The sequence below is a fragment of the Callospermophilus lateralis genome, chromosome 3, assembly GCF_048772815.1.
Source record: "Callospermophilus lateralis isolate mCalLat2 chromosome 3, mCalLat2.hap1, whole genome shotgun sequence".
In the NCBI taxonomy this organism is placed as follows: Eukaryota; Metazoa; Chordata; class Mammalia; order Rodentia; family Sciuridae; genus Callospermophilus; species Callospermophilus lateralis.
Genome location: NC_135307.1, coordinates 73,142,779 through 73,155,238, shown reverse-complemented (window position 1 = coordinate 73,155,238; position 12,460 = coordinate 73,142,779). Strand labels below are relative to the sequence as shown.

Sequence of the window (12,460 nt, the reverse complement as noted above, 5' to 3'; positions counted from 1 at the left end):
TGAGGCACTGGGTTCAATCCTTGGTACCACATAAAAATAAATAAAATAAAGTCATTGTGTCCATCTACAACTAAAGAAAAATATTTTTAAAAAATTAATATCCTGGAGCTGAAAACTACAATAAATAGAATGAAAAATGTGATAGAAGACATCAATGATAAAATCACTAGCAAATCAATTAAAGCAAAGAGTCAGTGAACTCGAAACAGGCTATTTGAATATAATCAATCAAGAGAAAAAGAAGAATGAACAAAGCTTATAGGATAGCATTAAATGAAAACAATATTCAAGTTACTGGGGTTCAAGAGGACTCAAGAATGCCAAGAATATGGGGCAGGGGACGTGGCTCAAGCGGTAGCGCACTCGCCTGGCATGCGTGCGGCCTGGGTTCGATCCTCAGCACCACATACAAAAAAAGATGTTGTGTCCGCCGAAACTAAAAAACTAAAATAAATAAATATTTTAAAAATTCTTAAAAAAAAAAAAGAATGCCAAGAATAGAAAGCCTATTCAAAGAGAACTATCAGAAAATTCCCCAAACTCAGGGAAGTATACAAATATCCAGGTGTAAGAAGGTCAAAGGTCAACCATCACATTCAACCCCAAGTTACATTATAACCAAGCTTCCAAAGATTAAAAACAAAGGATTCTAAAAGCAGCAAGAAAAAAAAAAAATAACACATATAAGTCTTCCAGTCTGCCTGATATCAGACTTCTCTGCAGAAACCTAACATTTAAGATGGAAATAGGATGAGATATTCACAGTTAAAGGACAGGGGGGATTGTCAGCCAGGATTACTGCACTCAGCAAAACTGTGCTTTAGCAGTAAAGAGAGAGAAAAACCATTTCTAGACAAAAAGAGTTGAGAGAATTTATCACCATGACATCTCTATTACAAAAAATGCTGAAGGGAATTCTTCAAATTGAAGGAAAGCAATGCCAATAAGTAAGAAGAAAATGCTCTAATGTTTAAAACTCATTAGCAAGAGCAAATACACAAAGAAATTCAAAATGTTCTAATATTGTAAACTGGTGCATAAACCATTTATATCATTAGTATGAAATCTAAAAAACAAAACAAAAATGATAAAAGACACATTAAGGGGCTGGGAATACAGCTCAGTTGGTAGAGTGCTTGCCTTACATTTACAAAGCCCTGGGTTCAATCCCCAGCACCCAAAAAAAAAAAAAAAAAACCACACATTAATATGTTAAAAGATAAGCTGGGTGCAGTGGTACATGCCTGTAATCCCAGCGGCAGGTGAGACTGAGGCAGGAGGACTCCAAGATTGAAGCCATCCTCAGGGACTTAGCAAGGCCCTAAGCAACTTAGTGATACCCTGTCTCAAAATAAAAAATAAATAAATAAAATAAAAGGACTTAGGGTTGAGTGTCCCTGGGGTTCAATCTTTGGGACCAAAAGAAAAAAAAAATGTAATACAAAACGCAAAATAGGTCAAAAACTCAAAATATAGGAAGTATAGAGTTTTTAAATTACTATTTTTCTTTCTTTTCCTATCGTTACAATCAAAATTAAGTTCTCAGTTCAAAATAGCTTCTAATAATCAAAAGAGATTTTCATAAGCCTCACTGTAACCACAAAAGAAAAACCTGTAATCAGATACACTAAAAATAATATGCAAAGAATGCAAACATTTCACAACAAAGGAAGGCTATAAAAGAGGGAGAAAGAAAAAGACTATTGAAAAACTAGAAAACAAGTAATAAAATGGCAGTAATAGGACTTTACCTATTGATGATCATCTTAAATATAAATAGATTAAATTATCCAATTAAAAGAGTGAATGAATTAAAAAAATAAGACTTAACTATATAGTGTTTACAAAAAAATTCATTCATTTCTAAGAATGAACATAGTCTATAGATATCCCATACAAATGGGATCCAAAAGAAAGGTCATACTTAGATAAAGTAGACTTTAAATCAAAAGCAATTAAAACAAAGTCATTATATAATGGCTTCAATTCAGCAAAAGAAAATAGTAATTACAAATATATATGCACCCAGTATCAGAGTACCCAGATATATAAAGCAAATAGAAAAGGAGAGCTAGAATCCAATACAATAATAGTATAGACTTTAACACCCCCTTTTCAGCCAAGAACAGATCATCCAGACAGAAAATTAACACAGTAACAAATAGTAAACTGTACTCTAGACCAATGAACCTAATAGACATCTATAGAACATTCCACGCAAAAGCTACAGAATACATATTCTTTTTAAAAGTACATGGAACATTCTCCATGACAGATCATATGGTAGGCCAAAGAACAAGTCTCAACAAATTTTGAAAAACTAAAAAACACATTGAGTATTTTTTTTACAACTACAGTGTAATAAAACTAGAAAATAACAAGAAAGACTTTGGTAACTACTCAAATACATGAATATTAAATAACTGACTTCTGAATCACGAATTGATCCATAAAGAAATATAGAAAAAAATTTAAAAAACGTCTTGAGACAAATGACAATGGAAACGCCAATATTTATGGGACAGCAAAAGCAAAACAGGAATGTTTATAACAGTCAATGCCAATGTCAAAAAAGTAGGAAAATCTCAAAACAATTTATTCTTGAATCTCAAGGTACTAGAAAAACAGAACAAAACATACTCCAAATTAGTAGAAGATTTAGAAGGATGAGCAAAAATAAATAAAGTGCACACACACACACACAAATCAATAAAGAATCAGCAAAATGAAGAGTTAAAACAAAAACCTTAGCTACACTAAGAAAATGTCTGAATATAAATAAATCAGAGATAAAAATGGAGACACTGTAACTGACATCACAGACATACAAAGGATCTTAGAGATTATCACAAACAACTGTATACTAAGAGTCCATATTTTGTAAGAAACAGGTAAATTCCTGAACACATACATCTCACAAAGATTGAATCATGAAGAAATAGAAAAATCTTAACAGATCAATACTGAATAATGAGATTAAATCTGTAATAAAATGCCTCCCATAAAAGGAAAGTCCAGAGCCAGATGGTTTCAATTCTGAATTCTACCAAATATGTAAAAATATGAATATGAACATTGCCCAAATAATTCCAAATCCTAGAATTCTTCCAAACACATTATTTGAGGCCAGCAATATTTTGACACCAAGGCCAAACAAGGGCTACAACAACAATAAAAAAAAAGCTATAGGCCAATATCCCTGTTGAACACAGATGCAAAATCCTCAACAAAGTACTAGCCCTCTGAGTCCAACAGCATATCCAACAGATTATCCATCTAAGCAAGGGAATTCATCTAAGAGATGCTTTGACGCACATAAATCAGTAAATGTGACACAACACGTCAAGTGAATGAAGGATAAAAACTATATGATCATCTCAGTAGATGCAGAAAAAGCATTTGATAAAATCCAATATCTCTTCAAGATTAAAAACTCTGAACAAATTAGACAAGGTCAGAATATAATTCAACATCATAAAAGTAATATGTAAGAAGTCCACAGTTAATTTCATAATGAACAGGGAAAAGTTGAAAACTTTCTAACATCTGGAACAAAGCATGGATTCAGACTCACCATTTTTATTCAACACAGTAGTTAAGTTTGAAAAATTGAAAAATACAAATCCTCACAGTTCGCCAACAACATGGTCTTAAACTTAGTAAACCCAAAGAATCCACCAAAATATTATTAGAACAAATAAGCAAATTCAGCAGTCACAAGATTTAAAAAAAAAAAAAAGAAAGAAAAGAAAAAGATCAATAGCATTTCTATATGACCAACAGTAAATTCCCCAAAAAGAAAAGAACAAAGCAATCCCACTTATAATAAATGCAAAATAATAAATATCTGGGAATAAATGTAACCAAAAAGATGAAGGATATCTTTAATGAAAACTATAAAACACTGATGAAAGAAACTAAAGAGGACATACAAAAATGGAAAGATAGCCCATGTTCATAGACTGGAAGAATCAATATTGTTAAAAGGTCCATAGTACCCTACAAAACTACAGATTCAATATGATCCCCATCAGACTATCAATGACATTCTTCACAGCGCTAGAAAAAAACAATGTTAAAATTCTTATGGAACCACCAAAACTCCAAAGGACAAAAGCAAGCTTGAATAAAACGAAAAATTAGGACACATAACAGTACCTGATTTCAAAATATACTACCAAGTTTTATCAAAACAGCATGGTGTTGGCATAAGAGCAGACACAAAGACCAATGGAACCTAGAAGTAAACCCACACATAGCCAACTATCTTTGAATATGGTATTATGAGCACATGTTGGGGAAAGAATAAATCATTCAATAAATGGTGCTGGAAAAAATGGATACTCACATTTAAAAAAGAACATACACAAATCAACTCAAAATTAATTAAAGACTTAAGTGTAAGCCTGACACTATAACAATTCTAACTGAAAATACAGAGGAAATATTTCATGACATCTGAATGGGCAAAGATTTTTTTGGATTAGACCCTGAAAGCATAGGGATTAAAAAAAGGGACAAAAGAGGATTAATCAAACTAAATGGCTTCTACACAGCAAAAGAAATAATCAAGAGTGAAGAGACAACCTACAGGAGAAAATATTTGCAAATTATATATCTGATAAGAGGTTAATGTCTAGAACATATAAGGATCCAAAACAACAAAATGGCAAAAATAAATAAAATTAAAAATGGACAATAGGCCAAACAGACTTCTCTCAAAAGTTGTATAAATGGCTAACAGATATATGAAAAAATGCTGACCATCACTAATTATCAGAGAAATGCAAATAAAAATCACAATGAGATCACCTTTCTCAAATTAGAATAGTTATTATAAAAAAAATTACAAGTGTTGTCAATAATGTGGAGAAAAAGGAACCTATCATGCACATTATTAGTGGTAATAGAAATCAGTATAGCCATTATGGAAAACAGTAAGGAGGTTCCTTAAAAAATTAAAATTAGAATTGCCATATGATCCATTACCAAGTATACATACAAAGGAAATGAAATCATCATACTGAGGAGACATCTGCACTCCCATATTTCTTGAAGCATTATCCATAATGGCCAAGAAATGAAATCAATCTAAGTGTACATCAACTGATGAACAGATAAAGAAAAGGTAGTATATATAAACAGGGAAATAATATTCAGCCATAAAAGGATGAAATCCTGTCATTTGCAACCATGGGATAGAACTGAAAGACATTATGTTAAGTAAAATAAGCCAGGAATGATCTCATTCATCGGTGGAATCTAAAAAGGAGATCTCAAAGAAATTAAGAGTAGAACAGTGGTTACCACAAGTTGAGGGGGTGGTGAGGAGAAAGGCACGGGAAAAGGTTGGTCAACAGGTACTATGTATAGTTAGATAAAAGATAACCCATTTCTGGTGTTCTGTTGCATCCATTGCAATTATTAGGGTGACTACAGGTAATAAAAATAATCTTTCTACTTCAAAAAAAAATAGAAGAATGGTTTTTGAATGTTTTCATTACCAAAAGAAAGAAAGAAAGAAAGAAAGAAATATTTGAGGGGATATATATGCTTACCCTGATTTGAACATTCCTCAAAGTAGACATGTATCAAAATATCACATGGTACCCCATAAGTATGTACAATTTTTACATGTCAATTAAAAAAATTTTAAAAAGCAAAGAAAAAATAGTTGCTTCTAATCAGAGAATAGATTTTATCATTGTATCAACAAGGTAAAACTTAAAATAGATACACCAATCATGAGTAAAATAAATTTACAATCAATCTTACCCTATGACATCTTTCAAAGGCTTGTTTGGTTTCTTGTAAAAGATTAACCACCACTTCTTGGGATAGGAAAGTTTCCCCATGAGTATCAATACTTGGCCCCAGTGGTAAGTTGGTACGTTGTCTAATTCTTTCTTTCAAATCTTGAATACTAGTATGGACAAATGAAAAAAAGAACATGTGGATTTTAACTTCAAGTATTCTCAAACTTAGTATACATCATCAACAACAACAAAATCAATAACCGAAAAATCTAAATTCTAATTCCAAAAATTAGTTCTGTGAAAAATTTCATCTGAAAAATGAAACTTGAAATTAGGATCTCTAAAATCCTATTCAGCTTTACAATTCTAAATCAACCAGGAAGCAAGCTATTCCAAATAAGTAAATGTAAAAGATAAATAGTCCTGTTTAAAAATAAAACCTCCAAAATTTTAATGACTTTTAATATATTCAACCATTTAAAGATTTGACACATTTCTTCACTACATTAAACAGATCTGTTAAACATAATTTAGCTTCTCTTAGTGATCAAGGATTACCTGGAACATTTATTATATTGGGTATCTCTTTTTTTTTCATCCTAGACTATATATAGCTCCTGTGAACTTATTTTTTTTAAAAATGTCTTATGACTGTTCATCAGTTGTTCTCTACTGCCTTTCAGATCATGCCTCTTCTTCCTAGTTATACTTCTCTCTGGTCATTATTTAATACACAAACTGAGAAACATGAAAATGATATAGGTGTATAGAGTGTGGACTCTCCACTCTGATTGTATGGCAACCCAGATGTCATTCTGCCTTCTTCTAGAATCAATTAGGTTCGAGGTAGTTAAGGTATGGACAACTGAGATGCCACCTACTCAAGTCATTTTCTTCTAGTATGTGAAGAGCTGCAGGCTCTAAAATATTAATTTAATAGTTTTATTCTCAAATGATCCCCCAAACTTATCAATTCAGGACCAACTAAATTGTAAACTATTTGTTTTTTGTTCTCCACTCGCAACAATAACAATAACAAAAATGATGTGATTCTTAGTCAATGACCTAAAATAATTTACTCTGGGAAAAAGAGAAAAAAAGAAAAGTCAGGTATAGTGGCACCTGCTGTAATCTCAGTGTCTTGGAAGGCTGAGGCAAGACTATATCAAGTTTTAGGTCAGCCCAGGGAACTAAGCAAGACACTGTCTCAAAATAAAAAAGGCTGGAGATGTTGCTCAGTGGTAGAAGCACCGAATCCTCACCACTTGGGGAAAAAAATAAAACCAGAACTCTTGATATCACTGATATTGTTTTATATTAAAATATTTTCAAATGTTATTTTATTGGTTCTTCTTAGTTATACATGACAATAGAAGCCATTCTGATAAAATTATACAAGCATATTCTTATTCTACTTATGACCTCATCTTGTGGGTAGGCACAATGGTGGTGCTCACGGTATTTACATATATTTTCAGAGAATTATTTTAGATTTACTGTCTTTCCTATTCCTACCACCCACTTCCTTTTGTTCCCCTTTGTTTAATCTACAGAACTTCCCTTCTTCCACTCCCTCCTTTACTGTGGTTTAGCGTCTACATATCAGCAAAAACATTTGACCTTTGGTTTTTTGGGACTGGCTTATTTCTCTTAGCATGATAGTCTTCAGATCCACCCATTTACTAGCAAATGTCATAAAATCATTCTTTTTAATGGCCAAAGTATGTTCCATTATGTATATATACAATTTCTTTCTAATCTGTTGATGGGCATCTAAGTTAATTCCATAGCTTAACCAATATGTGGAAGTGTTGGGCCTACCTTTTCTTCTAGTAGATGCAGGGTTTCTGGTCTAATTCCTAGGTCTTTGATACACATTTTTTTGTCAAGTGTCTGTTTTACATATTTTAATCACGTTAGGTTTTTTTTCCCCCCCAAAACATGGTTCAAGAGCAGGATTTGGTCAGTAGTACAAACAATGTGGGTTAAAAGAGTTCTTTGGAGAAAATATTTGTGACAGTCAACATTTGTTAAGTTTGCCCAAATGTAATTATGTTCTTAAATATCTTCAGTTTTAGGAGATGAAAGACCTTTACAATGAAAGTATAGAATACTGAAGTAAGAAATTAGAGAAGACCTCAAAAGATGGAAAGATCTCCAATGTTCATGGAGAGGCAGAATTAATATTGTTAAATATGGCCATACTACCAAAAGCAATATACAGATTCAATGAAATCCCCATCAAAATACCAATGACATTCTTCACAGAACTAGAAAAACCAGTCCTAAAATTCATTTGGAAGAATAAAACAGTCAAAGTAGCCCAAACAATTTTAAGCTAAAAGAGCAATACTAGTGGCATCAAGATACCTGACTTCAAATTATACTACAGAGCTATAATAACAAAAACTGCAATGGTTTTGGCATAAAAACAGACACATAGATCAATGGTACAGAACAGAAGTCACAAAGACAAACCCACACATCCACGGTCATCTGATCCTTGACAAAGGTACTAAAAACATATATTGGAGAAAAGACAGACCTTTTTTAAAATATATATATATATTTTAGTTGTATATGGACACAATGCCTTTACTTGACTTATCTTTATGTGGTGCTGAGGATGGAACCCGGTGCATCATACACGCTAAGCAAGCGCTCTACCACTGAGCTACAACTCCAGCCCCAAAAGACAGCCTTTTTAATAAATGGTGCTGGAAAAACTTGTTATCCATATGTGGAAGAATAAAGCTAGACCCTTATCATTCACCCTGCACAAAAATCAACTCAAAATGGATCAAAGATCTATGAATTAGGCCAGAAACCAGGCAACTCTTAGAAGAAAACGTAGGTTAACGCCCTAGTACACAGGCACAGGCAATGACTTTCTCAAATAAGACGCATAAACCTCAGGAAATAATGCCAAGAGTTAATAAATGGAATAGCATCAAATGCAAAAAGCTTCTTCACAGCAAAGTAAACAATTAGGAATATGAAGAGAAAACCTACAGAATGGGAGAAAATCTTTGCTAGCCTCTCTTCTGACACAGGATTAATATCTAGAATGCATAAAAAACTCAAAAAGCCAAATAACCCAAACTCTAAACAACCTAAATGTCTACTCAACATGTATCATATATCCACATAATGCAATATTATTTAGCAATAAAAAGAAATGCTTATTGGCATCTGAAATGAAAAAAAAAGTCTTTAGTTTCAATATAATATTTAACTTTAAAAACTCACCCTCCTGTGCCAATGGATCTCTTTTGATGGTTTTTTGAATCATAATAGCGCTGTAGGATCATAGCACTTCTGCTTTTCAAATATCCAGTCTCCACCTCAATATAATTCTCCAAATAGGAAATGAAAATGGATTTGATAAGCTTAGACAAGAAAGTCTGTTTATCAGTACCTAAGTTAAACTCCATCAACTTGCTGGAAAGATTGGTGGTTCTTTTCAATGGAAAAGGGGGAGAAAAAGATTAATGTATATTTTAGGTATAACAACAATGTTAAGGAATATATATTTTACAATGTGATTTTTTTTTTTAACTTATATTAAACCACCGTTTCTTAAACCTTGGAAGAGTACTTAGAATGCAGAGTTAGGTAAAATGGAATCTTGCAAAGTAACATTATGGTTTTCAGAACTGTCAGAAACTCTAGAAAAAACTATGAGACAAATAACCAGTCTAGAAATGGCAATGGTGACAGAATGGATTCAGGAATGCTTTAATGTCATTCATCACAAGGTACCCAAAACAAAATACTGGGACGTCTACTCTCTCTGTTTACCCAGTTTTGTTTATGTCCATTTAATTTTCCTCTCATTTTTCATTTCCTATTGTTGAAGACAGTATTTTTGAGATGAAATTTGTTGTTATGGTAACTTTTAAAAACCTCCTTAAATAAAGAGACTAAAGGATGGCAACAGAGTTGGGAAAAGTCAAGGAAAATAAAGCTTCTGAAATAATGTCTTTAAGAGCAATACTACCATCACAAAAGCACAAGACAAACTCTCACATCAGACTTGAGGCTGAAATTATCATTTGTTAAGAATATGTCACTTCCTATTGTAAAGTTTAACTGCAGATAAATGTAATTATACTAATTCTTAGAGAAAAAAGTTAAGAAGTGAAATCGTTTACAATTAAAATCAGAAGCGAAATCCTTTAGGATTAGTTTAAAAACAGAAGGTTTTATGGTTCTTAGTACATCAGGATAAAGCAGAACATCTAATTCCTCAAAGTAATACGAATGCTGCTCTTGCACAAGTCTAGTCCACACAGCCAAGTATTTAATACTGTATACTGCTATCTGGTAGGCTATTATTAAAAAATACTGAATATTTCCCCTTTTTCCATTAAAAAAATAAAGTTGAATATTATTTTTTAATAAATAAAAAAGTACCTTGTATACAGATCATAGAGACTTTTGAGATATTGCTCTGCATCTGATTTCCTACATTCTTCTAACTGATCTTTCACAAAACTCTAAAAAAGAAAGTTAACATTCTATTAAACAATCATTAAATCATAAATTCTCAAAATATTTTTCCTCTAAAATTAGTTTTAAGTTCTGACTTAAGTCTAATCAACAAGGCAGTGCATAGAAATAGACCAAATCATAAAAAAAAATTTAAAGCAGGTTTCTAAATTTTACTGTTTCATATATTTGCCTATAAACAATCTATATAAATCTCGGGAATAAGTATTAAGAATTTAGAATACCTTTTTGAAACACCATTAGAGTCAATTCTTGAACAGCTTCTCAAACTGGTCTAACAAACAATAATGTCCTTTGAGAAATTAATAAGCATTTGTCTAAAATCAGATTCTTTGGTCAGTAAATGTGGGAAATGTTGCACTTTATACTCTTACTTCTAGAGAACCACAACACATGTTAGCAACTTTAAAGGCTACAAAGGTATAGTTAAAAAACAAACACTATTGAACAATGCTTAATACAGAGGTAAACATAGTTTAGAAAATATCTGAAAGTATAATGTTATGAAGAGTAAAGATTATAAATTAAGTTTCTGTTTTTCCTTTTTATGATATTACCACATCATAAAAAAAATCTATAGACTATACTTGTTATTATTAGTTGTGGTGAACACCAAAACCCAAATCAAAACAAAACATTAAGCTACCTTAATGCATTATATTACTACTACTATTGCTGTAACAAATTTGAAGAACATGCTGTGATAATACTAATTGATCATCATCTTTTCCTTCATGAATAACAAACCATTTTTTAAAAAGCATAATACTGACATTCCTTTCCCCTTAAGTAAATAGATTACTATTTCTAAGGTCATCATATAAGTAAACTAAATTAAAAATGAAATTTCAAAAATATTAAAAAAAATCACATAGTTTCTTAAGAATTATTTTATTTGTTACGATTTTAAAATTACCTGTAGTTTGATTTCAAATACATTTTGAATAAGTTTAGCCAGTACTGTTTCTGGATTACTAAAAATATCTCCAACTTGCTTGTTTACTCGTTGACAAAGTATCGCTGCATCTTCAAATATATCATTTCTCAAGTAGGCACCCTAAATAGAAGCATTTAACATAATATTTTTAATGGTTTTAAAATACAAATGAGCATAAAATAAAATTCAATAAAGTATATTGTTATGTTACCTCCTGGCACTGCTTTATATAAACATCAACACAGTGGGAATAGCCCTACAAAGAAGAAATACATTGTTAACATTGTTTGGGTTCCATTACAATAATTTCAATAAAAGAAGTGTTATAGTAATAAAGTTATGTTTTATGTCCTAGCAAATGGCTAACAGTTGTTGGAATTCAATCAAAGTAACTGTAAATGGGTGTGTTTCAATCAAAGTAACTTAATATGGGTATGCTTACCCCTTACTATGATGAAGCTGAACAGCTATTATAAAACTTTTTTGGACTTTAGATGAAAGAAGAAAGCTGAGGTAAGCTAAGTTCTTTTCAATCACACACACACACACACACACACACACACACACACACATTTTGGCAGTACTAGGGATTGAAACCAAGGCCTCACACATGCTAGGCAAGCACTCTACCACTGAGCCACATTCCCAGCCTGGTAATTTTTGCCTTATGACCATCTAGCCATCTCTTTCAACTCCAATACACATGTATTCACACATATGCACACACATGCGCGTGCGCACACACACACACACACACACACACTCAAGTACTTGAAAGAAAGTATGTGTGTATATACATATATGTGTATACTCTTCTATCTTAGTACATTAGAATAAAGCATAATATCCAGTTCCCCAAGTTAAGTAAAGTACTAAGAATGCTGCTTGCAGAATTCTAGTACAAAATCTAATATTAAAGATATCTTCTTTCCTCTCCTGGATTCAAATCTTTTCCTTTCCCTTGCAAGCATCAGATATGGCCATAAGCCATCGGTCTGGAAATCAAAGTAACTTAATATGGGTATGCTTCCATATTAAATAAAAGTGTATTTTAAAAACTTAACCTACCACAATAAAATGTGTTTAAAACAAATCAACACAATGAGATTTTTGCCTATTAATAAATTATACATTAAAACAAGTAAGGTAATAAATCATATGGTAGAAAAAGTAAGGTAATCAATATAAAGTATTCTATTGTCTTAAAAGTCATTCTCAAGTCAGGCACAGTAATGCATGCCTATAATCCCAGTGA

The 12,460-nt window shown here is 31.9% G+C and overlaps 1 protein-coding gene across 1 annotated transcript in view; it reads right to left on the bottom strand.

The window, feature by feature from the left end:
- Nucleotides 1–12,460, bottom strand: part of Exoc5 (exocyst complex component 5) — a 71,434-nt gene that overhangs the window by 19,566 nt on the left and 39,408 nt on the right. Inside the window, exons 8-12 of the mRNA XM_076850444.2 lie at nt 11,417–11,461; nt 11,185–11,325; nt 10,173–10,255; nt 9,006–9,215; nt 5,776–5,923 (exon numbers count right to left, since the gene is read on the bottom strand). Coding sequence (XP_076706559.1) covers nt 5,776–5,923; nt 9,006–9,215; nt 10,173–10,255; nt 11,185–11,325; nt 11,417–11,461 — 627 coding nt within the window. The remainder of the gene's footprint in view (nt 1–5,775; nt 5,924–9,005; nt 9,216–10,172; nt 10,256–11,184; nt 11,326–11,416; nt 11,462–12,460) is intronic.